Source organism: Chelonia mydas, chromosome 17, assembly GCF_015237465.2.
Source record: "Chelonia mydas isolate rCheMyd1 chromosome 17, rCheMyd1.pri.v2, whole genome shotgun sequence".
NCBI lineage: Eukaryota > Metazoa > Chordata > Testudines > Cheloniidae > Chelonia > Chelonia mydas.
The window spans coordinates 4,694,921-4,722,862 of NC_051257.2; the positions used below are offsets into that span (position 1 = coordinate 4,694,921).

The following is a 27,942-nucleotide window of genomic DNA, read 5'->3' on the forward strand; positions in this document are numbered from 1 at the left end:
AAGTCAGTCAGCTGCAGCAAGGTGCCACAAGCACCACTCAACGGAAGGTCACTACACCTTTAAGAGGCATATAAAGCAAAGGAAGCTCCTTTGATCTGAGTCCTTCGCCTGATGAAGAAAGTATGTCCTCCTCACCAACTCCTCTCCTCCGCCACCTCTAGCTAGTAGGAGAGGAGAAAGGGGAAGGATGACTTAGGGTATATCTACACTGTGATAAAACCCCATGGCACTGTGTCTTAGAGCATGGGTCAGCTGACTCAGGCTGCGGGGCTAAAAATGGCAGTGTAGATGTTGGGGTCTCGGAGCCAGGGCTCCAGCCCGAGTGTCTAGGCCAGAATTTTATAGCCCCTTGAGCCCGAGTCAGCTGACCTAGGCCAGCCAGAGGTGTTTTATTGCAGTGTAGTCAAACCCTCTGGGACGTGGTAGTGTTAGTGCGGAAGTCACGTGTTCAACCCCAACCCACACCAATAGTAGCTGAAAGCCTTTATAATGTGAAGGCCTTAATGTGCCTTAGCAGATTAAATGGGATATGGACACTGTGTGATCACAGTTCCTCCAAAGCGCATTGATAGCTCAGTGTGGGAAGCTGCACTCTCACTACCCACATGTAAGCAGTTCTTTAACTCAAGAGAGCAATGGGCTGTCAGGCTAACACCTTTGATCAACACTGGTAAAAATCAAAGTTTAATAATAAAACAGAATTTTACCCCAAAGCAGCTTCCTCTGTTCTAAAAGCTTGGGACAGAACTGGTATCAGTGTCTTCCAAAGGGCAAAGGAATCAGTAAGAGAACAATAGCTAACAGCCTTGCTCAGTGCAAGATATTTATTACTAATAAACTCATTGCTGCCAGGATAATAAACAAGTCATTGCCAAGCACAGTATATTATATCTTTACAAATTAAGAAAGACCTTCGGTATTCCCTGCACAGCTTTCGGTCTCTCTGCTTTCTGCCCTGGTGCCACCTTCCTCTATTCCATTCTTCATTTCATCATCTCCTTGATCTTTAAGGTTTGTTGCCCTTCAATGACAGAGATTTGTGTGTCAAGTCACAATTTTATATTTTATTTCAGGGAAGTTTAATAGAGACCATTAATATATAAGTCCCTAAAACAACTAAGCATCTGCTTTTTGCTCTTGTCCTCCGCTGTGTTGAGCCAGGAGATCAGTTTGCAGCTGTGCATTACATTTACAATCAGACTCCAGTGATCCTCCATCCCCCTCCGTTGAGAATCAGGAATTATCACTTAAGACAGATGTGTACTACAGCAGCAGGCAGCGGCAGGTAGACACCATACAGTATTTCACTTTGGTTTCTCTCAGCGGATGCCTGAAACCTTAGACATTATATGGGAGGAATCCAAAGCCCATGGGCTTTGGATCAGGCCCTCTATCTAACATGACTGTGCATATCTGAAGCAACCCTACTTGCACCTCCATCAATTTCCTTCCTTTCCATCAGGATATTTGGGCTGCGTGAGCAGAGAAATTTTGATGCCAAACAAATTAATGTGTATCCACATGGGACTGTGTGCATTCCTTTGACTCCAAAATGGAGTTGTATTGTAGGAGTGACTATTACACTTGACAGTTGGTACGGAAGGGGCAGAATCTTCTGAGAACTGCTCACAACTATCACAGCACGTGCTAGGCTCTGGTTGCTGGTGCTAACAAGGGGGAAAAGATTATTTGAGGCACACACAAAGTCTTTTTTAAACTATGTTTCTATGACATTTGCCATTTTCATAATTATTTCCCAAGTTTACTGACAAATGATTGCCCTCATCAGAACATTCTGTTTATAAGATCCCTTAATCTAAAGAACTTTCATGGCTCTTCTCTTTTTATATATATTCTTCTTTTCTATTTTTTCAAACTCTAGTAATATGGCAGGTCACCTCCAGCTTTTAGAAAGATGATCCATGCCCTTTCACAGCTACTTTTACTTTCCAACTACCAGAGACTACCTTAATAACACAGTCACTTCTCTCTAGGTCTAGTAGTGAGAGTCCCAAATCCTGATGTCTCCTGCTAAGTTCTCTAGAGCATTGCTGCCACCAGAATGACAATCTGCTTTCTAGAGGGCCCAGCATAGTCTCATGCACAAAATAAAAGTACAATATACTTATGAATGAAATATCCATTATCTCCTAACCTAACAAGGTGTCCACAAGGTTCTCCTTGGACTTCGTCATCCTCTGGAATTGGTTGGAGAATTTTTTCTAAGAGATCATCAAGAGTAGAATGAGCTCTACTGAATGAGAGATTAAAAAGGAGTCTGTAAAGTTAAATACTTTATGTTTTGAACAAACAATTTCTTTACCTGAATTACCCAAGATTACTAAAACTGAAAGAACATTTATTTTAAATATCTAATTTATTTTTCACCATTCAAGTTATTTACTTCTTGTTTCTCATATCTGGGGAAATAGGCCTGGCAGCTTTATTATCATTTATAGTCAGTTTCATTTGCAGGTTCTTATCCACCAGCACAGAGTTGCAGAGTTTCGGATGTTAAGCATTTATATCCCCCTTAAGGCCCAGTATAAAGGGCCCTTAATTTAAATGAGAATCAAGTCCTGAATGTTTGTTATCAAACATTACAATGGTGCAATCATACATGGAGCAGGAATTATCAGGTGTGTACTAGAGGAGTAAGCAGTGGTCAGAAGTAATGTTCAGGATAATGGAGGGGGACAACTTGCTATCTGCACGGAATCTCCTATAATCTAGTAGCATTCTCTGAAATGCTTCTAGTTTCAGATGCAGGGCCAGAAAGACAGGTAGAACTGCAGGGTCTCAATGCATGGATGAAACAACAGTGTAGGGAGGAGGGTTTTAGGTTTGTTAGGAACTGAGGAAACTTTTGGGAAAGGACGTGCCTATACACAAAGAATGGGTTCCACCTAAACCAAAACGGACCAGATTGCTGGCATGTAAAATGTAAAAGGCTATAGAGATTTTTTAAACTAAGGGCTAGGGGAAAGCCAACAGATGCAGAGGAGCACAAAATTTGGGCAGAGATATCCATTAGGGATTAATTTATTAAAGGGGGAACTCTATACCCTCATAAAGGGGATAGGAAAGAAGTTGGTAAAATACAGGTAGGTGGAAGTGAGGAATAGTCAAATGTAAAACAGTCCCATTTAAATATAACACATGAAGGCAAGCAACAGAAGATTGACTCAACCCCATGTTCCAGGTATCCCTGAACCTCAGACTGCCAGAAGATGGGATTAGACGACAGCATTGGATGAGAGGATCACTCAAAATTAACCTTTTCTGTTCATTCCCTCTGAAGCATCTGGCACTGCCCACTTGTCAGAGATGGGATACTGGGCTAGATGGACCATTAGTCTGACCCAGTATGACCATTCTTATGTAACATATTGAACTCTACTTTAATACTTTGCCTCCTGAGATCTAAAGTGCTTTGGAAACAGCCTCCTTACTCTTCTCTTTTAGTACCTTTCTGTTTCTTCTGCTAGATTCAGTATCTCTTTAGTCCATACGTTGTGATCTATCTCTCCCTTATTCTCAATTTCTTCTTCCTCCTCTTTGTCTTCTGGATTAATTTGAGTGAGAACTATTTGCATAAACAGAGTGACTTTTAATGTCAAAGATACAAGTGAAGTGGTTAAAGAAATTAAAATGCATTTGTACATCCTACTGTGCTTCAGAAACGTTCGCCTGCCCCAAATCATCTGATTTTCAATTAAACAAGTCCATTGTGGATCTACTTTTAGAAATGGCCAGTAGCAAGACCCAGATAAGTAGTGAAATCTACCACCTTTCTATATTCACAGAAGCAAACATATTGCTGCATGGTAAAATGGAAAATGCATGAGGAAATAAATCTTTAATCTTTCCCCCCTGCCCTTCTAGATATGGCAGAAAATCAAAAGGAAACCTGTAGATGTTGGCTTTGCTGCCCTATTTAGCAGAATCCAACACTATTTATTTTTCCCTAGACTTATCTTAGTAAATTTTGTTCCCTGTAGCATATGAATTAATTCACAGCAACCTTCTGCTAAGCTATGATAAGCAGGCAGCAGCAGGCTGTCACTAGAATGAAATCTGAAATAGCTATACTTTATGCAAATACAAAAACCCATGCTGACTGACCGGCAAGCAACACAGGATGCTGCATTCCTCATCATCTAAGAACAAGATACCCCTGTGAATGAACACTCACAGTGGCTTCTTTATCCCAGGTAACTATTTTAAATGGGTAAAGATCTCTCACAACTTGTAGGGCAACACAAACGCCAGTATCATACTCAAGTATCTTTTTAGCCTCTATTCAGAGTAACTCAAGTTTCTGACTTGCTTTCACCTGCTTTCCCCCTTTTCCTTCTGCCTTCCTAATAACAAATGCAGAGCTCATTCATTAAATTTTAGGTTTTCTATTCACCTGGTGACTTGAGCTGCGCATCTGAAACATGACTCCCATCTATTAACATTCTGGGTTTCAATGGCATGAGAAATTCAGTATTCTGTTCTTTGGTCTCTTAAAACAGAATGCGAACCACATGATATTGGAGCACTATGTGCTCTGTAATCTTGGCCAAACAGCTGCAATTTTCTTGGAGTATGAGATCAGAGAGTTATAAGAACTGTGAAAGGGTAATCTAAATACAAAATAAACTGCCACATCATTAGGATGCACCCTTGGAGAATGCAAGGAGCACTCTTTACTGATTTGCTCTCGGACTGACAACTTGAGCTCTCTTTTGCTGCAAAACCTGAGCCACCTGTTCATTATCCCTCTCTCTGGGTTATAGTGCCTATCTTAGATGAAAACTGTAGTGTCACGATACTAGTAAAGTTACACTAAAAGAGAACAATCCTGCAGCCTCTCTCCATGCAAGACTCTCTCAGACTTCAGTGAGAGCTCAGTGGACAGAAAGATTGCAACAATGGGAAAGAACCTCTGCTACTGATTTGAAGGGTTCTGATTTAGAAAGATGATACCCAAGTCCAGTCTGGAAATATTTTCAAGTTCTTCCAAACCTCTGTGTCAGGATGGCAACCACAGATCCAAAAAAGCCAGCAAATAAAAGTTTAGCACAACAGCTAAACATACCAGTAGTCATTATTTGTTATTCAATTTTAGAACAAGAACTGCTCTGCATCAACATAAAGTTTATTTGTATTTGCAATCTCAATCTCATTGCTCTCTATTACCGGCAACTAACCATTCATTGGCATGTTGTGGGTATGGGATCCTTTCTCCTCAAAGTCCTGATAGCGGGCATCTTGCCGCTTTAAATTTTCTGTTGAAAAAAAGTAGCACTTCTTTCTTTACTGCTTCAGATATTGTTTCAAAATCCATTCCATGTTATCTGGGGCAGTGTGTTACTTTTTCTATTTACATGCAAGATAAAGAATATGTAATCTGAAACTGATCCATAATTTAATCTTACAATTTGGCACAGGATCACAAGCTACCTTCTCTGTGCCAACCTCCCGTTTGCTTGCTTTAGGATATGAGGAAGCAAATGGACAAGGTATATATATAAAAATAAAATTCCAACTTTTACTAAGAAATTTAGATGGAGACATGACCAGAAGCAATAGGTGACTTCAAATCTGTTTGTCACCTTCAGTATCACATGTAAAAGCAGTGATTTCTCCATGGTGCTGCTGAACCGTGGTAACAAACTGTAAATGAAGCTAACCTGGCAGAACCATTTTTTGCCAAACACTGTGACCTAAAAAATACAGACTTCTTTGAGGATGTATTTGCCCTTTGTTTGGGAATACAAAAACATTCAGTTATAATCCTCAATTATCTGAATGTAAGAGTGAGGTGGGGGAGATGAAGGAAGTAATTTTGTACAACCAAGGGAATATTTGGGGGAAACAATGGAAAATTTTCCACTGTATTTTCTGTCTGGCGGTATGTCCAAATAGGAGAAGAAACTTAAATAATTTAGGATGAGCTCTTCAATAATGCCTGAGGGATTTGGATGCCCAGCTTCCATTAATCTTAATGGAGAATGGGTATCCAAATCCCTTAGGCATCTTTGAAGATTTTAGCCTTACTTCACTTGTGGAACTTGTTTCAATGTTAAATTACAACAATGCTCAGCAACTTGACTGCCATCACCTGGCAGGATTACTGGTCACAACTGTTCTGTGATATTTGTGAATCTGCCAAGTCAGGAGCCCCAAGGCCCAATTCATTATGAAGTTTGGTGCCAATTATTTAAGTTGTTGACATCTAATTTGTTACTCATCTCCTGGCAACAGCTGGGTCGAGATCTCCCATATGGTCACCCATGCATTTTGTATTAGTGCATCATGCTGGGAAATCCTGATCATTCATAGGAGGAGGACCCTGGATATAAAGTGTAACTGGCAAGCCCCAAAACATTTTGGTTTTAACGCTGCTTACCAATTTCATCTAGTAGCTCCTGGGCTGGTGGAGGCAGCTCATTAATAAAGTGGTCTGATGTCGGGGAGAAAGCTGGGCTCGAATCAGCTGGAAAAAAATGTCTAATCAACTAATAGTGATGACAATAATAATTATAATACAAGCTCTGATTACGACAACATCTAACAAACCTTCCCTGAGCTGGGCTCACTCACATTCTACCAAATACCCTTCAATAATTTCATAATTTAAAGCTAGACTTGCAGTTACAGGCCTCAATTTTGTGGATGCAATTTGGAGCCAACAATTATTTGTACCTATAATTTAGGTCTATCACAGTAGGTGTCCAAATTCTTAATCTGCAGGTGCGAACAGGAAATCTGGGATCTGAGTTACTTAATTCAATCATTTGCAAGTGAAAAACTGCCCACTGTTCTCTGCCCCTGCAAAAGTAGAGATCTGGTTAAGGCCAGGTTGGAAACGTGTTCCTTACAATAATGCAGCTGTGAGATTTCTTTAATAATCTGCTGTACCTTTCCGTAGGTCACTCTGCTGAGTGTCAGGAAATGGGTTACGAGATTCTTTCCTGGCCTTTCTCAAAAGTGAAGAAGCACTGAGTGCTGACAAACCACTCTGTAAAAGACCATGTATAAATGAAGCATAGGAGTATAAACTGTTTTTCTGTGTTCTTCTCCTCTGCTAAACCCAATATGAGAGGAGGCAATAATCAATTAGCATAAAGTTCAACTGTTCTATTCTTAGTGCTGGCCCATAACCCCAGAGGCAGATCATGCACTCAGTGTGCAGCACAGAACACAATAGGAAGACAAGGAGCAAATGCAGCAGCCACCCTTCAGACAAACATTGTTATGGGTCTCCTTAGGGTATGTCTACACTACGAAATTAGGTTGAATTTATAGAAGTCGGTTTTGTAGAAAGCGGTTTTATACAGTTGATTGTGTGTGTCCCCACACAAGTGCTCTAAGTGCATGTAGTCGGCGGAGTGCGTCCACAGTACCGAGGCTAGAGTCGACTTCCGGAGCGTCGCACTGTGGGTGGCTATCTCACAGTTCCCGCAGTCTCCGCTGCCCATCTGAATTCTGGGTAGAAATCCCAGTGCCTGATGGAGCTAAAACATTGTCGCGGGTGGTTCTGGGTACATATCGTCAGGGCCCCGTTCCCTCCCTCCCTCCCTCCGTGAAAGCAGGGGCAGACAATCGTTTTGCACCTTTTTTCTTGAGTTACCAGTGCAGACGCCATACCATGGAAAGCATGGAGCCCGCTCAGTTAACCGTCACCGTATGTCTCCTGGGTGCTGGCAGACGTGGTACTGCATTGCTACACAGCAGCAGTTAATTGCCTTTTGGCAGCAGACAGTGCAGTATGACTGGTAGCCATCATTGACGTAGTCCTGGGTGCTCTTTTAATCGGGCGTCTGGGCAAACATGGGAGTGACTGAGCCAGGTCATTTCCCTTTTAAGTTTCGTCTCGTGGCGATTCAGTCCTACCGGCAGTGCACTGTCTTTTAACCTCCAGCCAGCAGAAGATGATGGCTAGTCGTCATACAGCACCGTCTTCTGCCGAGCACCCAGGAGATGATGACGGCTAGCGGTCGTACTGCACAGTCTGGTGCCAGCAAGATGTATAAAGATAGATGAAGTGGCTCAAAACAAGAAGTAGACCAGATTTGTTTTGTATTCATTTTCTCCTCCTTCCCCCTGTGAAATCAAAGGCCTGCCAAACCCAGTTTTGAGTTCTATCCTTGAGGTTTTGAGTTCTATCCTTGAGGGGGCCATTCAGTTTCTTGCAAAGCCACCCCTTTTGTTGATTTTAATTCCCTGTAAGCCAACCCTGTAAGCCATGTCGTCAGTTGCCCCTCCCTCCGTCAGGGCAACGGCAGACAATCGTTCCGCGCCTTTTTTCTGTGCAGACACCATACCACAGCAAGCATGGAGTCCGCTCAGATCACTTTGGCAATTAGGAGCACATTAAACACCACACACATTATCCAGCAGTATATGCAGCACCGGAACCTGGCAAAGCGATACCAGGCGAGTAGGCGACGTCAGCGCAGTAACGTGAGTGATGAGGACATGGACACAGACTTCTCTCAAAGCAGGGGCCCTGGCAATGTGGGCATCATGGTGCTATTGGGCCAGGTTCATGCGGTGGAATGCCGATTCTGGGGTCGGGAAACAAGCACAGACTGGTGGGACCGCATAGTGTTGCAGGTTTGGGACAATTCCCAGTGGTTGCGAAACTTTCGCATGCGTAAGGGCACTTTCATGGAACTTTGTGACTTGCTTTCCCCTGCCCTGAAGCGCATGAATACCAAGATGAGAGGAGCCCTCACAGTTGAGAAGCGAGTGGCGATAGCCCTGTGGAAGCTTGCAACACCAGACAGCTACCGGTCAGTCGGGAATCAATTTGCAGTGGGCAAATCTACTGTGGGGGCTGCTGTGATGCAAGTAGCCAACGCAATCAAAGATCTGCTGATATCAAGGGTAGTGACGCTGGGAAATGTGCAGGTCACAGTGGATGGCTTTGCTGCAATGGGAGTCCCTAACTGTGGTGGGGCCATAGACGGAACCCATATCCCTATCTTGGCACTGGAGCACTAAGCCGGCGAGTACATAAACCGCAAGGGGTACTTTTCAATAGTGCTGCAAGCACTGGTGGATCACAAGAGACGTTTCACCAGCATCAACGTGGGATGGCCAGGAAAGGTACATGACACTCGCATCTTCAGGAACTCGGGTCTGTTTCAAAAGCTGCAAGAAGGGACTTTATTCCCAGACCAGAAAATAACCGTTGGGGACGTTGAAATGCCTATATGTATCTTTGGGGACCCAGCCTACCCCTTAATGCCATGGCTCATGTGCACAGGCAGCCTGGACAGTAGTCAGGAGCTGTTCAACTACAGGCTGAGCAAGTGCAGAATGGTGGTAGAATGTGCATTTGGACGTTTAAAAGTGTGCTGGCGCAGTTTACTGACTCGGTTAGACCTCAGTGAAACCAATATTCCCACTGTTATTACTGCTTGCTGTGCGCTCCATAATATCTGTGAGAGTAAGGGGGAGACGTTTATGGCGGGGTGGGAGGTTGAGGCAAATCGCCTGGCTGCTGGTTTTGCACAGCCAGACACCAGGGTGGTTAGAAGAGCACAGGAGGGTGCGATGCGCGTCAGAGAAGCTTTGAAAACCAGTTTCATGACTGGACAGGCTACGGTGTGAAAGTTCTGTTTGTTTCTACTTGATGAAACCCACCGCCCCTTGGTTCACTCTACTTCCCTGTAAGCTAACCACCCTCCGCTCCTCCCTTCGATCACCACTGTCAGAGGCAATAAAGTCATTGTTGCTTCACATTCATGCATTCTTTATTCATTCATCACACAAATAGGGGGATAACTACCAAGGTAGCCCAGGAGGGGTGGTGGAGGAGAGAAGCACCAGGAGGGGTGGTGGAGGAGGGAAGGACAAGGCCACACAGCACTTTAAAACTTATTGAATGCCAGCCTTCTGTTGCTTGGGCAATCCTCTGGGGTGGAATGGCCAGGTGGCTGAAGGCCCCCCCACCGCGTTCTTGGGCATCTGGGTGAGGAGGCTATGGAACTTGGGGAGGAGGGCGGTTGGTTACACAGGGGCTGTAGCGGCGGTCTGTGCTCCTGCTGCCTTTCCTGCAGCTCAACCATACGCTGAAGCATATTGGTTTGATCCTCCAGCAGCCTCAGCATTGAATCCTGCCTCCTCTCATCACGCTGCCTCCACATTTGAGCTTCAGCCCTCTCTTCAGCCCGCCACTTACTCTCTTCAGCCCGCCACCTCTCCTCCCGGTCATATTGTGCTTTCCTGCACTCTGACATTGTCTGCCTCCATGCAGTCGTCTGTGCTATGTCAGTGTGGGAGGACACCATGAGCTCAGAGAACATTTCATCATGAGGGCGTTTTTTTCGCCTTCTAATCTTCACTAGCCTCTGGGAAGGAGAAGATCCTGTGATCCTTGAAACACATGCAGCTGGTGGAGAAAAAAAAAGAGGCAGTGGTATTTGAAAAGACACATTTTCTAGAACAATGGCTACACTCTTTCACGTTAAACTTTGCTGTTAACATTACATACACAGCACATGTGCTTTCGTTCCAAGGTCGCATTTTGCCTCCCCCCACCACATGGCTAGCCCCTCACCCTCCCCCGTCCCCAGCTAACAGTGGGGAACATTTCTGTTCAGCCACAGGCAAACAGCCCAGCAGGAACGGGCACCTCTGCATGTCCCCTTAAGAAAAGCACCCTATTGCAACCAGGTGACCATGAATGATATCACTCTCCTGAGGATAAACACAGAGAGATAAAGAACGGATGTTGTTTGAATGCCAGCAAACATACACTGCAATGCTTTGTTCTACAATGATTCCCGAGTACGTGCTACTGGCCTGGTGTGGTAAAGTGTCCTACCATGGTGGGTGGAATAAGGCTGCCCTCCCCAGAAACCTTTTGCAAAGGCTTTGGGAGTACTTCCAGGAGAGCTGCAAATGCCAGGGCAAATTAATCATTAAACATGCTTGCTTTTAAACCATGTATAGTATTTTAAAAGGTACACTCACCAGAGGTCCCTTCTCCACCTGGCGGGTCCGGGAGGCAGCCTTGGGTGGGTCCGGGGGGGACTGCCTCCAAGTCCAGGGTGAGAAACAGTTCCTGGCTGTCGGGAAAACCGGTTTCTCTGCTTGCTTGCTGTGAGCTATCTACAACTTCATCATCATCATCTTCCTCGTCCCCAAAACCTGCTTCTGTGTTGCCTCCATCTCCACTGAAGGAGTCAAACAACACGGCTGGGGTAGTGGTGGCTGAACCCCCTAAAATGGCATGCAGCTCATCATAGAAGCGGCATGTTTGGGGCTCTGACATGGAGCGGCCGTTTGCCTCTCTGGTTTTCTGGTAGGCTTGCCTCAGCTCCTTAAGTTTCACGCGGCATTGCTTCGGGTCCATGTTATGGCCTCTGTCCTTCATGCCCTGGGAGATTTTGAAAAATGTTTTGGCATTTCGAAAACTGGAACGGAGTTCTGATAGCACGGATTCCTCTCCCCATACAGCGATCAGATCCCGTACCTCCTGTTCGGTCCATGCTGGAGCTCTTTTGTGATTCTGGGACTCCATCATGGTCACCTCTGCTGATGAGCTCTGCATGGTCACCTCTGCTGATGAGCTCTGGCCAGCGTGGCAAGCTGCAGGTGACCATGCAAACAGGAAACTAAAATTCAAAAGTTCGCGGGCCTTTTCCTGTCTACCTGGCCAGTGCATCTAAGTTGAGAGTGCTGTCCAGAGCGGTCACAATAGAGCACTCTGGGATAGCTCCCGGAGGCCAATACCGTCTAATTATGTCCACAGTACCCCAAATTCGACCAGGCAAGGCCGATTTAAGTGCTAATCCACTTGTCAGAGGTGGATTAAGGAAATCGATTTTAAGAGCCCTTTAAGTCTAAGAAAAGGGCTTCACTGTGTGGACGGGTGCAGGTTTACATTGATTTAATGCTGCTAAATTCAACCTAAACTCCTAGTGTAGACCAGGGCTAAGTGTTCTACCAGTCCTTAATGATACTATCAGATTATCCCATTTTCATCTGTTTTAACTCTTCATTGTAGCATGATCAACATCCTTCCAGCCACAGACAACTGGACAGGACTCCGTGAAGAGGCCAGTTTTGTCATCCTCTGAGAGGAGATGAACCCATTAGTTTCGCCTAAAGGATTTTGTGTGTGTGTGTGTGTGTGTGTGTGTGTGTGTGCGCGCGCGCGCGTGCGCGCATGCAAATCTATAATTATAAAAGCTAGTCGTGACTAGATACAAAAATGTCCCAGTAATATACACAACGAGGAAAGTGTGTAACCACAGACAAGGCCACGTTTTCAAAATGGAAATAGAGGCTTAGTACCAAAACTTCATTCCAGAGCGATTTTTCAGGAGAGTAAGTGACAGCAATGTAAATTTCTCTGCAGCGCAAGTCAAGGCATAATTGTGCTGTTAATGTATTTAATAAACTCCAGCTATCTGCCCTGCAAATCTAAAGATGCAGAGCTGACCTAAGGACAGTTAATGTGGCTGCCATTGTTCTGGATGAACAAACCATAATTTAATCTTTAAATGACAACCTCCCCAATGAATAACAATAAGAAAGGCATTAAGGCAACTGTTTATATATAATCCTCTTGAATAGCAGTCAAACTAATGTTCTGGCACCAGAATATTTTCAGCTCCAAAAAGATCAGTGGAAAACGCTAAGGTTTCCTTGGAAATCTGGTGTCTCTATACAGTGAGGTTTTTTTGACACAACAGAACTGACAATGTAACGCCAATCCTGTGCATGTAGTAAAAGGACAAATTAAACCCCTTAATATAATGGTTTTCTGAATGCTGTGAACATCCAAACTACCCTTATGCCCAGGATGCTTCAATTTGTAACTTGTTTATTAAGAAACCATTCTTCTTTGCCTGCGCATCCCTCCCCAACCCCATTTTAAGACACCCTTCCTAAGTGTAACTTGAAATTTACAAATTTGAAAACTGACACCTCTTTCTGAGCAGATGTAATTCTCACCCTCACCAAGACAAAAAGATCAAGGGGTTTATAAATCAGTTGCAAACACTACGGTACTGATATCTTCTGAGATACCACCTTCTACATGCACACAAGTCTTTTGGATTGAGAGCAGGAAGGGACTGATCTTAGTACCAAGAGTTCCCAGTTTCATTCTTTATCAAACAAACTGCTCAGTACACTCCAGATCAAGCAATATAACAGCTAACTTCTAGGAGAGCTCAGATTCAATGCAAGATTTTACTTTCCTCTTTGTATTTCTATATACTGAGCTGTGTGAGACATTGATGGGTGAGATGCACTGAGGAGTGCGAGATTTCCTGCCTACCAATAAGATGCCAAAAAATAAGACAGATGAAACAAATTACTTTCTCAATTTTATCATGTCCTTCATAGCATACCAAGCCTATCCTAGGTTCACAAATTGTTTGAAGATATTATCATACACAATTATACTCACAAAGCATATTCAAGTATCAGGGGGTAGCCGTGTTAGTTTGTATCCACCAAAACACCGAGGAGTCCGGTGGCACCTTAAAGACTAACAGATTTATGTGTTAAATAATAAATTAATTTGTTAACAAATAAATCTGTTAGTCTTCAAGGTACCACCGGACTCCACAAAGCATATTAACATTCTTATTAAAAACAGAAGTTGACTTCCTGAGCCCACTGAAGTCAATAAGTTTTGTCATTGACTCCAACAGAGATAGGATTTAACCCAGAATCTTTACAAAGCTATATGACTCCATATAAGTATCACTTCTTGCAGTTATATTAAGCCATTTTGAAAATATATGAGAGGGGACAGAGTTTAGGAATTTAGCTGGCATAAAGGAAGTACAATTTCCCACACTTACAGGCTCAGTCAATCCAGAGGAGTAGGTTTCTGAAGAAAGGAAGGGGGTTTTTGAGTTCTTTTCCTTTTCATGGGCTGTAAAGAAGCTACTAGACACTGTTAGGGAAGTCTCCTGAGTAGCCCAACAAGAGGTATCCAGGGGAATTTCATGGCAATCTCTGCATTTCTTGATGGTTGATGACACTTTTTTCCCTGTGAAGAAAAGGCGAGAGAAAAGCTAGCAAGTGGACTTTGCTTTTTATTTTGTTCTAACTACACTGCTGTTGCATTTTAATATACACAGAGTCAGATTTTTAAAGAAATCAGGCATGTAATTGCATGGTTAATTTACATACGTGGTTGCATACCAAACTTTGAAAAATCTTTGCCCACAATAGTTGCTCCCTACACAGAAATTCAGTGGTATTATTGCTGATTGTGACTGGGATCTCCAGTTCATCAATAACAAAGACGACACACATTCATGAATCTTTGACTACTCAACTGATAGAGATACTGAGTTAAGGAATATGGAGCACAGTAAAGCAACATGTTATTTTTTAAAATAATATTTAAGCTCAATAATCAAAATGTAGTGGAAATCTTGATTCCTAGCTCCAAAAGGTTGAGTAATTCTCTGATCATCTTCACTCTGCAGTTACCTGGGCTGAGTGGAGTGCTGACACAAGTTGGTGCATGACTCACTCTGGGTGTTTTACAAGTTATATCCTTACAAGAATTCTCTCGCTCACATGAAATACTGGACAAATCCTGAATATCTGTCAATGATCTAGAGGATTGACAGTGAAAGAGAGTCAGATGGTTAGAAGATCTATTTTTAACTGTTACTTCCTTACACATTTTGTGTTACTACATCATGCTACTCTCAGGTTCTAGAAGGTTGTTTAGAATTGTTTAATCTTGTTTGGTTTTCTAGAGGAAAGTGAAAAATTCCTTATGACTGCATGCGGAGTTCTCAGAAGGCTACAGCAGGGGTCAGCAACCTTTGAGAAGTGGTGTGTCAAGTCTTCATTAATTTAAGGTTTCACATGCCAGTAATAAATTTTACATTTACAGGGGCCCCCCGACGGAACCCCAGACTGGCAGCGGGCTGAGCAGCGTCAGCAGCCGGGACCCCAGTTGGCAGGGGCCGGCGGCCAGAACCCCAGACCGGCAACGCAGGCAGCAGACGGAACCCCAACCGGCAGTGGGCTGAGCAGCTCAGTGCGCTACCGGTCTGGAATTCTGTCTGCCGCCCGCGCTGCCAGTCTGGGGCCCCTGACGCCGGCCCCGCTCATCCTGCTGCTGGCCTGGATGGATGGAACCCCAGGCCGGCAGCAGGCTGAGCAGGGCCAGCAGCCGGGACCCCGGCTGGCAGGGGCCAGCGGACAGAACCCCAGACCGGCAGCGGTCTGGGGTTCCATCTGCCGCTGCCGGTCTGGGGTTCCATCTGCCACCTGCACTGCCGGTCTGGGGTCCCAGCCACCAGCCCCACTCATCCCACTGCTGGCCTGGATGGACAGAACCCTGGGCTGGCAACGGGCTGAGCCACTCAGCCCGCTGCCAGTCTGGGGTTCCATCCGCCGGTCCCTGCCAGCCCAGGTCCCAGCCGCCAGCCCTGCTCAGCCCACTGCCGGCCCGGGGTTCCGTCCATCCAGGCCAGCAGCAGGATGAGCGGGGCCAGCAGAGTGCCAATAAAAATCAGTTCGCGTGCCTTTGGCACGCATGCCACAGGTTGCTGACTCCTGGGCTATACAATACCTAGTCCAGAGATCCAGAAGAGCTTAGAAAGAGGAAGGATAACTGAGCTACCGACCTTGAGTTTCTTTTCAAAACCTCTTCCCTACAATAATTCTAATCCACAAGGTGCTCAGTGGTAGGTTACCCCTCTACAAGAGAATGCTAACAAAATGGTCTCCACAGCTCAGGAAAGGATCTCAAGACTGAACGAACAAAAGAGACTTCAGTGGAACACAGACTAGTTTAGCGTTCTTGGTTCTTACAGCTTTAGTTGTCCTCCAAGTGAATTACTTGGACTAAGTGGAATTTACACACATATACTCTAAAGAGACCTTGGTGTCTTCTTGAGGGCTTAAGAGCTTGCAGGACTGGGGCCAAACCGAGAAACCCAACGTCCCCACCAGCTATACTCTGAAGTTAAGACTGTGCTTTAATATGCTTTGTTGATCAGAAGGGAAATTTCAGCTGTGGACCATTGTCTCAGAAGTTTATATGTGACTTTCACCCATATTTTTTTTTAAAAGTTTGCTTTTCAATTTAAAATCACAGTCCACAAAGTCCATTCTGCCAAGTGCTCCTGTCCTACAAAATAATAGGTTAAAAACCTCCATCACGTTAGTTGGGATCTATATTTGTTTGCTGTGAAAGGTATTTAACTGGAAACTAATAATTTAAAGTTATTTTGTTTGTATCTTCAATTTAACATGTTCAGAGGGAACAGTGATTTCCTAATACTTTAACTTCGATGCACAACACCCAACTGACATTCTCTTTCATTAATTTAATTACTCACGGATATAAAAATACTGTGAAGTAAGCTAAGGTCAACTGTAGATGTTTGATTTTTTGTACCTACCCACCCTGCTGATCATGATGAAATAATATTTCTGCAATTTGCATGGCATCCTGTTTTTGAATTTCTGAATTTGAACATCACATTTTCTTACTTTATATAAACAGAAAACTCTTATAATGGTAATGATTGACTTGCTACAGTTTCACTATGAAACAGTGTGTGTCCTTACATATCTTTCTCTTTGATCTCTTTCAGTGTCTCCTTAGGTATCATTTCTTGTGATGCTTCAGCACTGGAAAGAGAAAAAATTAAGAGCTCACAGTCATCTATTCTCTTGAAAAATCATGAAAATAAAGGTTTCAGAGTAACAGCCGTGTTAGTCTGTATTCGCAAAAAGAAAAGGAGAACTTGTGGCACCTTAGAGACTAATGCTCAAATAAATTGGTTAGTCTCTAAGGTGCCACAAGTCTTCCTTTTCTTTTCATGAAAATAAACTTTTTTAAAGAGCATAAAGTAAACCGAAGAAACTTTAAAGACTAGCTCTGTTGGGATAGCATGAAGCTCATCAAAATCAGAACTTGCTTAAAGTCTTGAAGCACAGGTATAGAGGAGTAGGAAAAAAGATTATGTATATAGTAGATATGAATTTGTACTGTATCTTACACAATCAATGTATGCATTATAAATGCCAGTCGTTTCAAATAAAACTATTTGAAAATTAAATCAAAACTTGTTTAAGACTTTTCGTTACTTCCTTTTCCCCACCTTTTGTCTGTCTTTTCTATATTCTAAGCTCTTTAGGACTCTTTCTTATTAGGTGTATGTACAAGACCTAGTGCAGTGGGGCCTTGATCTTGGCTGATGCCTCTATGTATTATTGTAATACAAACAAATGAGAATAATGGAAACATAAACACCCCATCTGACAGTTAAACATGACTGCAAGTCTCCAAACTCTGAACTATTAACTGCAGACAGGGGTCATGGACAAGTCTACTTCAAATTCTGCCTCCTCCCATCCAGAGGAGGAGAAGTGGAACTCCACAGAGGAGGCAGGGAAACCATCCCTGTGGCATCTGTGCACATCTGCACTCTGCACCACACTCTTGATCTCCCTTCCCAAGGAAGCTGTGCTGCCACTGGCTGTAACATTCACTAGCTACACCCCATTCCTCCAGGAAGGTGCAGAAGGGGGTAGAAAGCTTCTTGAGTCACCCTTGAATAAGGCCCCTACTCAGCTTGAATCACTCCAAGTAACAGCCCAGCTGTGAGAAACGGTGCATACAAATGGGATACTGCATATGGACTTACCTCCCTGCACCCCACATACCCACACATTAACTCTCCCTTATTTTGCATAGCTTTGTGGATTTTATGGGGCGTACTATAGTACAATCCATTTGATCAGTGTGTCCTGTACAAGGCATGCTCTCTACTATGCAGCAAACTTGCCCAGCCAGTTACTTAAACAGCAAACTGGTGCAAAATGCAGTACTAATTCAGGTGGACTGAGTCTCTGCCCACTCTCCTCCCATAACCAACTCCATCCAGGGTGCAGATTAAAGCAAGGAATTGCCATCTGTGAATAGGGTCTGATTTGTTCATGGCAAATCCAGTAAGAGGTGAAGTCCAACAGGAGGCCCTCAGGCAGCAAAGCCTTGGGAGCCATTGCAATATTATTTGAAATGTAAATAAAAACACAGCAATACAGTTTCAATTAAAAGCCAAGCTCTGGCTGTGCCTCTGTTTGTAATGTATCAGGTGTTTACAGGTTGCAGAAGTTTCATATTTCAAATGCATTAAACCAAGCAAAAGAACATGAACCAACAAACCCCTGTCCATTGCGCTCATCTATTCCATCCTTCCCCTACCACACACACCTCCTTCTATTTCTTTTTTGTCTTTTTAAATGGTGATCTGTGGGTCAGGAGCCATGCCTCTCTTCAGGTTTCTACAGCATCTAGTATGACCACAATATAAACAACAACGAATAGTGCCACCTGAGCTGCAATACTAAGGCACAACACAAGGCAAGAGCTCTTGATCTTAATTACCTGGCATTAGTCTGTTTAAGATGGTGGCATTTCAGTATATGTACTACATCTAACACACATAAAATTATTTTTTCTCTTTTTATCATAACTCCCTCATTAAGCAAAGACAGGGATAGTAACACAGTAAAAGGTAAAACCTCATTCATCCAGCTTGTGAAAGCCCTTCCAATATTTCCTGGCTAGAAAATACATAGATCACCATTTAAAAAAAACACCATGGACAGTTTATTTGAGCATTAGGTATTTCAGCAGGATTAATAAAGAGAGAGCATGTTCTGTATAGCCTAATTTTTGTTTGAAGTGGCATAAGTCTTTCTACCTGGCTACAGGAGTATGGTTGACTTGATTCATTCCCACTTCGTTACTGCCAAGACCTTTTACTGCTGCGTTGCAGATAAATATTTTCTCTCCTGAATACAAATAGCAAATGTTCCCTGTTATTGGGTTTTCAAATAAAAAAGTGAGACATAACTTATTGAACAGGAAATTACAACTTTATTATATTTTCAGTTCTTGTGACCTCTGTCTTGGTTGTTCTAAGAGACAAATGCATTTTTAAAGATGCATTTTTATAAACATATTCCAGCTGCCAGCCATCCTGCCAATGGGGGACTGAGGATATTGAAACATTTACAAATCCTCATTGAATAAGGACTGACAAAAGAACAGATATACAATGCTGTTCTTTGCATTCCAGACATACTATTTCAGATCTAACAGGTCTCATACCCAAGAGAAGTCTGGCAATCAGAATATTAGCGTAGATATAAAACCTCTAATTCAATGTCCATGTCTCTTGCTAGTACATTATGCAAAGCTGCCAACTCAGCAATAGGTACAAAAGAAATTGGTCACAACAGATTTCTGGCTGCAGTACTACAAGTGTATGATCAAAACATCACAACTCCAATACTTCATTGATTACCATGTATGGGCCTGATCCTACAAGATACCATGCGCCCTCAATTCCCATTAAACTCACTGGGAATGGAGGCAACCAGGCCAAAATGAATCCAGTTTCAGCTTCCTACTGGGAAAGTTGCTGACTAAATATTAGGCCTGCCAACATTTGGCAGTCCTGCACCACAAAAGTAAGGGAGTATCCACTGCAAGGAGGAAACACAAATAACAAACATGTATTTAACAGTGTTGTTGTAGCTGTATTGGACCCAGGATATGAGAGAGACAAGGCAGGTGAGGTAGCATATTCTATTGGACCAACTTCTGTTGATGAAAGAGACAAGCTTTTGAGCTTCAGAGAGCTCTTCCTCAGGTCTGGAGAAGGTAATCAGAATGTCGAAGCTAAGTATTACCTGACCCTGTATCAGTAGAGGTTGGTTTCTGTACACAGGCTTCTTGGGTTACTTCTAACTTATCTTCAGAACTTGAGGTCTGAAGAGACACAATGCATCGAATTTAATTTCTCACAGGCAAGCTATAATAGGAGAACTCTTGTCCCTGTGCAATGTACACCCTAATCAGCGTGGAAAGAAGCAAATCTTTCACGAGTTTTTCATTTTTAGGTGCAATAATGAACAGCATGCATTATATCTGACATCCTTCACAAATAATTTCATCTTCTCTAGGAAATGAATAAAAACTGTCTCCCAAACATGCAACAGTAAATGAAGAGTGCTGGGAGGGAGAAACTTAGTGTAAGAGTGGCCAAAAAAAGTCTTAGCCTAACAGCAGAGTTTTTACTTTTAAGGTTACACAAAAGCCTTAATTTCCCTGTAAAAAATAAGCCAGGAGAACATGGGCTTTTTTTGCTTTTTTTTTAGGAATAGGGATAATTGTTGAGAGATTTATCAGAGGGTATGGAAAAGGAGTGCTTGCCAATAAAGATGTCACAATAAAGATAGTTCTTTTCCACACCAACATAAACAGAACCACAGGTGTTTTTATTTTCCCTTAAGCTTGAGATACATTTTACTCCTGGGAAGACTTTGCTTTTACCTCTCGTTCTGAGTTTTCCTGAGCAGCTGGAGAGAAAAAATAATCCGGATCAGGAGTGAAAAACTCATCTGATATATCAGGAGAGGAATTGGGGGAACAAGTTAATTCACTTGAATGCTCCTGTGAAAGATGTTATAAAATGTCATAGTTATGATGCCTTCACAACAATGTCCATATTGTATAATATATTCTTAGTCAACAACGTTAAATAATAACATTTGTTATTTTATTGTAATTTCAGACTGAAACCAATGAGCTTCCTTCACTCAGAAGTATAACTTTTATTCTGCTTACATTTTCAATAAGTCCACCTTTAGGATAGCTATTACGTTTACATTATTACTCTGGCATTATCCCTTCAGCTATTATGGGACTATTGTGCCAGCAGCTAGTGTACCACCTGGTGCAGTGGGCCCATCAGATCCCAGGTAAGCAGAGCTGGAGCTATGTTAGAGGAGTGCTCCAAAAGACCTCCCACCAGGACATTAAGGCCTGGTCTACCCTACAGGATTAGGTCAACGTAAGGTGCCTTGTATCGACCTAGCTGTGGAAGTGTAGTCACTTAAATTTGGCTCCTGCCAATGTAAGTGCCCCGCTATACTGATTTAGTAACACTACATCCTTGAGTGGCGCAGAGTCATGGTCAAGGTAATTAGGTTGTCAAAGCGTCAGTGTAGAAACTGCTTTGCTTATGTTGACTGTTACTGGCTTTCAGGAGCCGTCCCACAGTGCCCCACACTGACAATACAATCAATATACGTGCTCCTGATGAGGATGCACACTGCTGACACAAGGAGCCAACAGTGCACACACGCAAGCAATTTAATAACTGCAGTGGCTGTATGCCAACGTAAGTTAGGTCAACATAATTCTGTAGTGTACACGTGGCCCTAGTACCATGAGAAGTGGAACTGTCAATTCAGTATGTTGTATTCTTCCCTCTCAATCAGTCCAGATGCCTGAAGCAGTGTCAGAGAGTGCTGTGTTGCCAGAGGGACTATTTTTCTGATCTCTTAAGGTCATTAAAATAGCCAATGGCATTTTTTGTTGGAATAAGTGTCTACCCTGGCAACAGTCCAACTGGGATAATTACATACTGTTGACGGTACCTAAATGCCCTGGAGTTTTTATTCACTTCCTTCATTAAACTGTTCTAATGTGCTGTTAAATCTCCCAGACATGTTGTAAAACAGATCTTGTTGGCCTGCCAGATGTACGGTAAGGCCCATCTCTTTTCCCAAGAGTTTGGGGAGGAGGTGGGTTTAGGGGAGAAGTATTATTATTACCTGGGCAATTTAATCAATGAGGCCAGATTTTCAAAGGTATTTAGGCACCTGAAGTGACTAAGCATGTCAATCATCTAGCTCTCATTGATTTCAATGGGAGTTAGTCCCTAAACTGATAATCCCACTAATTATCTATCTGCATCTTTGGGTGCCTAAAGACATTGGGGTATATATAGACAGGTTTCAGAGTAGCAGCCGTGTTAGTCTGTATCCGCAAAAAGAAAAGGAGTACCTGTGGCACCTTAGAGACTAACAAGTTAGTCTCTAAGGTGCCACAAGTACTCCTTTTCTTTTTGGGGTATATATATATATTGTAATAACTGTCTATACAGCAGAAACTATTTTTATTTTATAAAAAGCCGCTCTTGGTGTTTCATAGTATTAAAAAACTTGTAATTCTGCGATATAAAATGTACATCACATATTGACTGAGCCGTACAATAATCGTACATATCGCAAACTTGAGGGGGCAAAATCTCATCTCTCTATGGGCTTTGCATGCAAAAAGGATTTCTGTAGGTGTTTTGGGGTGCATTCCTGCCTAGTTTTTCTACATTGCAGAGGCATACATGTGCTTTGCCACCACTCTGAAAATCACTTTTAAAAGCACAAATCAATTTCAGATTTGGACATACCTTTTCTTCTCCTATTCCCAGTTTCTTTAGATTCTCGATGCTAGATATTTCATTTGATTGCTGTATATTTCAGCCTACCCTCCCACTGCTCACATTGCCTAAGAGGTTTTACAGACCCAAACAACAAATGGAGGACTCCTAGGGAACTCATAGCTAAAAGATCAGCAATATCTGGCTGCCTTCATTTTTCAGTATGCAACGCACACAAAACAAATATACAACTACCTGTCACAAAACTGATCTCACAGATTACTAATAGTAATTATATTTCTTGGATTACTGTACGTACACAGCAGGGATTCTCAGCTTCTGTTGTACTGACTGAATTCTTAGGAAGGTTTGCTCCGCACTCTGCTTGCTCATCTTTTGCTAGAGACTGCCAACTTCTGCCTAACAAATTGAAGCATGTCAGAATGGAACACAATTTTATGTAAAGGATAATGTGGCTTGAATGGTTTGTGCAACTGATGGAATATAAATGTGAATAAATCTATGAACAGCCATAAAGCTACATGATCTATCGGGGAATGGAAAGATAATGACAATTAAATGCCCAATTCATAAAGCCAAACGTGAATCTTCACTGAGGATTGTCCTGAAAATGTTCTTCTTCAAAATGGCATCCATGTGCATGTCACTAATGATTCATTTTTGAACATCTCAATTAGCAATTTATTAGGATCTAAGCTAGCACCATGCAGCAACAATGCATTGTATAAGGAACAAATCTCAGGCTCCATGCACATAAAATGCAAACCATAGGACAAGTCAGTCAGAACTCTGTCCTATTGCTAGTGGCATTTGTCATTGTGTAGGGATCGGATCATTGGTCTCATGTGGGGTGTGACTATTTCACTGACAAAACACAGTTATTTTCATCTATGGTTCTGTGTATGTGTCTTTGCCGAGAGGCCTGTCCTTGGTCATTATCCAGTGTGGTTGTGAGGAACATGAGTTTACAGTGAGACATATAGCAGCTGGATTCCTCTTTTGCAAGCCATCAACCTGATTTCTTCATGAGATCTCAGGGACAGAGCCTCCAAGTGGGGGTCCACAGTCAATTAGATATTGATTGCTAAAACTTCCTTTGTGAACTTAGCAGTGGCCTTTCTGTGTGTGGGGTGGGGGGGGTATTTTTATGTCTTCACACCATATTTAGCAGTAGCTAAATCCACTTAGGAAGTGAAGATATAGCCCTGATTGTTACAAATTTTAAAATGGAGAGTATATTAGCAGTGTCTTTGGACCAATTCACAAGCCCTTTGGAGATCTGTTGGGGCCAATTCAGATACAATGCAGGGGCTGGGGAAATCCATATTTGGAGCACCTGATGAAGCCACATTAAACTATTTTGGCTGTAACATGGCAATGCATCTACTGGATTACCTCAGATTACCCCAGACTTGTAGGAGACCACAGCTCAGGAAGAGATAAAGTGAGTGTCATGTGACTTTTTTACAGCAATCAGATTAACCGTCTGCCATGACAGCTACCATATCACTGTCCAGTAGACTTCTATAGACATACACAGACATTAAAACTGGGGAAATATAGGCATGTGACCCTCTCTGTGGGCTCTAACATGACAAGGGCTTTGGTCCCTCAATTCCCATCAAAGCCCATGGGAGCCGAGGGAGCTCAGTACTCCCCTGGAGGGGACCCCTTATCTGCCCCTTAGTGTATACTTCTCAGTTCAGTGCATAGTCTATACTCTTCACTGACCTTCTTTAGGGGGCAACTTTAGAAGCAACAGTGGCCAATGATCACTCCAAAAGTCAAATAATCTCCAATCTCCCTGTGCCATGCCATCTGTGACCATAACAGTCTGACTGGAAAGGCAGGAAGACCAATTACATCAGCATTACCTGCAAAACTTCTGAATACAGACTCCAAGTCACTCTCCTCTGACTCATCCATCTCCTTCCTGCCCAGATCCTGGGTTTCAGTGCCATCGCCTGTGTGCCACCTATCATCCTTTCTCTGCCGGCCAGCACATTCTTGGCCCCTGAAGGTGATATGTGGAAAGGCTTCCTTCACACTTTCTGCCTCGCTTTCTGAGGTACATTCACTTGGCGGATATGGAGGGAGAAGTCCCAGCTGCCCAGACGCCACTCTTTTAGCCATTTGCTTCACTTCAGCTAGGCAAAAAGTATATACTCAAAGTTCACCTTCTCAGAACATTGGTCACAAACTAGGGTCTCTCGGTAACCTCCCGCAGAAGTTGCCTGCAATTTGGATGTTCAGTCCTTCCCCTCTGTTGCTTCAGGCTGACTGCAGACTGCCCCAGAGCCACAGCCAAAAGGTTTTACTTTACAATCATACTGGCTAGAAACCTATTTCTGTTTTAATGAAAGCTTAAATCCTGCAGACACTGATGGGGAAACCTCTATACATACACATTCACCAAGGAATGTTTGAATGGGTCAATCTCTGGTAATAGGAACTTTCTATTACTCATGTTATACTGCCATCTAGCAGCTGTTGCAATGACTCACAAGGGAGAAATCCCATTCATATACTTCACTGGATTCGTTCCAGGCTGTTCTTGTTACTCCTTCAAGAACAGTGGGCTAATGTTTCCTACAGCATCTTAACGTGGTTATACTGAACCCACACATGCTGGATGTACTGGGAACACAAGACTTCCCTTCAGAATGCACAGTGTTTCCTCAAGAGGAAGATGAATGATGCCCTACACTGAACATGCCCCTGTTGCATACACAGTATCTTTTTTTTTTTTTTTTTTTTTAAACCACAGAAAAAACAGAAAGGAAGACACCAATGGCCTGACAATTAACCGCCTGGACTATGGGCTCTATCTCGAGTACCCTATTCCATTTTTATTCAAAACTCCCAGTGAAGTAGATTGGAGCTGCAGGTGCTCAGCACCTGTGAAAATCAGGCTGCCTTTGTTTAGGTGCCTACAAAGACTTTACACTCAACTCAATGGCACTTATAAGTCTGTCTGTCTTGCTGTAAAGTGATAATTTTTGAACACCACATGTGATCAATTCCAAAATTTCAGGGAATGTTTTAAGTATCAATGGCCAAACCCCACTTACTGTGGGGGGAAATTAGAAAACTGAGAGGGAGAAAATGGAGGGTGTGTGAACTGGTGGCTAGCTGAAGCACCTCGAGCAATTGTTTACAGATCAAACAACTTGTCCATGGCATCCATTAACACTTTCCAGCATAACAATACTTCTATTTCCTCTCTGCCTCTCCTCCCAACTGGGTTGAGTAGGTTGACACCCTGAATGATTTATCTCCACTCAGAAAGAAGAATTATTGGAGGCGTGGGGAGAGAGAAAGGGAGACCCTGATATGGGAGGAGGAGGAATGGGGCACACAGAACCCCTGGCTGGGCGAAGTTGCAGGGAATACCTGTAACAGAAGGTGAGAGTGGCACAAAGGGAGCTTGTGGGGGTGGGGGGAATTAGGACTGTCTAAACACAGGATGATATGGGGGGATTCTAGGAGCCGTAACAGCAGCATAAAGCTCTTTCATGAGGGTCAAAACGTCATTGGAAGGTCTAATAATGTGTTTCCGACATGTTAGTTAACTCCAGTGTTTAATCAACATTGCTGTTTACTCACTCGTCCATTCTGACTGCACCATCCTTTGCTCCTCCCTTCTCCTTGTGTTATAAATTTCAGATGCTGATTTTGGAAAAAACCTACAGTAAATTGTTACGAGATGCATCAAACAAATCTCTGTTAATAAATACAGAAATGTATCATTAACCGTTCCCCATTTAGCAAAACACCAAGAGCTTTGGGATGCAAAGTAGACACTTTAAAATTATATCAGCATAGCTATGTTGTTTGGGGTGTGAAAAAATGATATAGCTATGCCAACAAAAACTCCAGAGTAGATGTTTCTGTCAACATAGGTAACATCATTTGGGGAGGTGGTGCTCCTATACTGTCAGAAAAACTTCTGTCGGGATAGGCTGCATCTAAACAAAGCAGTCACGCTGGTATAGGCTCCGCTGTGTAGACGTAGTCTAGGTCTCGCATCATACAGGTTCTAAAAGCCCCTCGGAACTAGCACATTGATTTCCCAATGGCCTAGATTGCAGTGGATGAGTTAAGCCCATTATGGATTAGCATGACACCATCAGTGCTTTAGAATCTGATCCCACAAGGCTCTGGGCATCTCCAAAGGACAAGCCAAAAAATCTTGTCATTATGCCTTCCTCATCACCAAGTCCTGCCTTGAGCAGGGAGTTGGGCTAGGTTGACCTGAGCTCTCTTCCAACCCTAATCTTCTACGATTCTATATGATTCTAAGTGTCATATAGATATATACTCTGTAGGTCAATCAGCTGATCAGTGGAGAGCTGAAAACACTTGGCACCTCCATTTTGGATACCAATGGTCCCATTATCAATTCCTTGGCTACCCAACTATTAACCTGTCTCCATTCTAAAGTGCAGTGACTGACATGACTATGTCACCTGTTTTTAACCCATGACAAATCTTTCCCATTTGTCGTTTGGTAATTTATTTCCTTAACAAGGGGATTTTAATCCATAGGGTTACCTTTACTTACTCTTTGATTAATTTTTTCCAAAAAAAACTAACAGGTTAGTGCAACATGATTTTTTCTAGCTGGTTTAACCTTATGAAGTCTTTCTAGGGTTAGAACACGTGTCTGGTTCTATTCCCATTCCCAGCTCTGCCATTGACTCAATTTTGTCATTTACTTTGATGTCTGTATGGAAATATCAGGTACAGAGAGATAAGAAGAACAAAATACAGCTTATCTCACCAGGTCAAGGGAACTGCATATAATGGAGTATAATGCTGAGGTTTGCACTAGCTGTTACTGAAGGGCTGCACAGGTTCTCTGTTCTTTGCCACCGGGTTTAGAGGAAGGATTCAGTTTCCACCACCCACATCACAAGGATTGATCCAAGACCCATGGAAGTCAATAGAAGTCTTTACTTTAAGCTTTGGATCAAAATATGCACAGGGACCAGGATTTGGCCCTTACTATCTACACAAACAAAAATATGCACATACACCAAAAATACACTTATTCTGTTGTACTTTAAAGGGGACAAGAAATAAAAATAACAATTAGAAAATCAATTCCTTTAACTGTGGTGCTAATGGCACCTCAGAATATTACAAGGGAACTTTAAACATCCTGCTTAGTTGCTGACAGACATGCTATTTGGAAATTTAAAAAAAAACCCTTCACTGAGCAGTGACAGTGAAACTAGACTGGTTTCCTTAGTCAGTTTCACAGTTTAAGACTAACTCACTTGGCACTCTCCCCTTCAGTATATTGATGTTTCCACATACACGTTATATATGCAAACAGATATTCGTGTATAAGTTACAGAAAAGAATTGAAAACTTCTAAAACCATTGTAAGATGCTGAGATATCATTTATCACGTCAATTCCTACCTGTTTCACCTCTTGGCTGGTGAGCACAGATCCCAGAGGGATAGGTATTCTGCACTGACAGATTCTGACTCCGTATTAAGCTCTCTTGGTTGATATCTTGTCAGCTCTGTAGCTGACAATGAGTCTGTTTCATGGAAGGCTCTTAATTGGATGGATGGCTTTTTGCTTGCTGAGAAAAACGCAATGCCAGTTTTAATCCTAGCGGTGTCTCCTTTTGACAGAGGTTTTAGTGGGAGGAATCTACAGAAATT

At 42.8% G+C, this 27,942-nt stretch overlaps 1 protein-coding gene across 1 annotated transcript in view; it reads right to left on the minus strand.

Annotated features, from left to right (window-relative positions):
• Nucleotides 1–27,942, minus strand: part of TEX14 (testis expressed 14, intercellular bridge forming factor) — a 104,595-nt gene that overhangs the window by 32,764 nt on the left and 43,889 nt on the right. Inside the window, exons 16-30 of the mRNA XM_043531309.1 lie at nucleotides 25,869–25,948; nucleotides 24,137–24,409; nucleotides 22,561–22,661; nucleotides 20,351–20,470; nucleotides 19,708–19,786; nucleotides 18,714–18,804; nucleotides 16,570–16,632; nucleotides 14,467–14,594; nucleotides 13,827–14,017; nucleotides 6,913–7,012; nucleotides 6,401–6,487; nucleotides 5,199–5,276; nucleotides 3,469–3,586; nucleotides 2,156–2,254; nucleotides 912–1,021 (exon numbers count right to left, since the gene is read on the minus strand). Of these exons, the coding sequence (XP_043387244.1) occupies nucleotides 912–1,021; nucleotides 2,156–2,254; nucleotides 3,469–3,586; nucleotides 5,199–5,276; nucleotides 6,401–6,487; nucleotides 6,913–7,012; nucleotides 13,827–14,017; nucleotides 14,467–14,594; nucleotides 16,570–16,632; nucleotides 18,714–18,804; nucleotides 19,708–19,786; nucleotides 20,351–20,470; nucleotides 22,561–22,661; nucleotides 24,137–24,409; nucleotides 25,869–25,948 (1,718 nt within the window). The remainder of the gene's footprint in view (nucleotides 1–911; nucleotides 1,022–2,155; nucleotides 2,255–3,468; nucleotides 3,587–5,198; nucleotides 5,277–6,400; nucleotides 6,488–6,912; nucleotides 7,013–13,826; nucleotides 14,018–14,466; nucleotides 14,595–16,569; nucleotides 16,633–18,713; nucleotides 18,805–19,707; nucleotides 19,787–20,350; nucleotides 20,471–22,560; nucleotides 22,662–24,136; nucleotides 24,410–25,868; nucleotides 25,949–27,942) is intronic.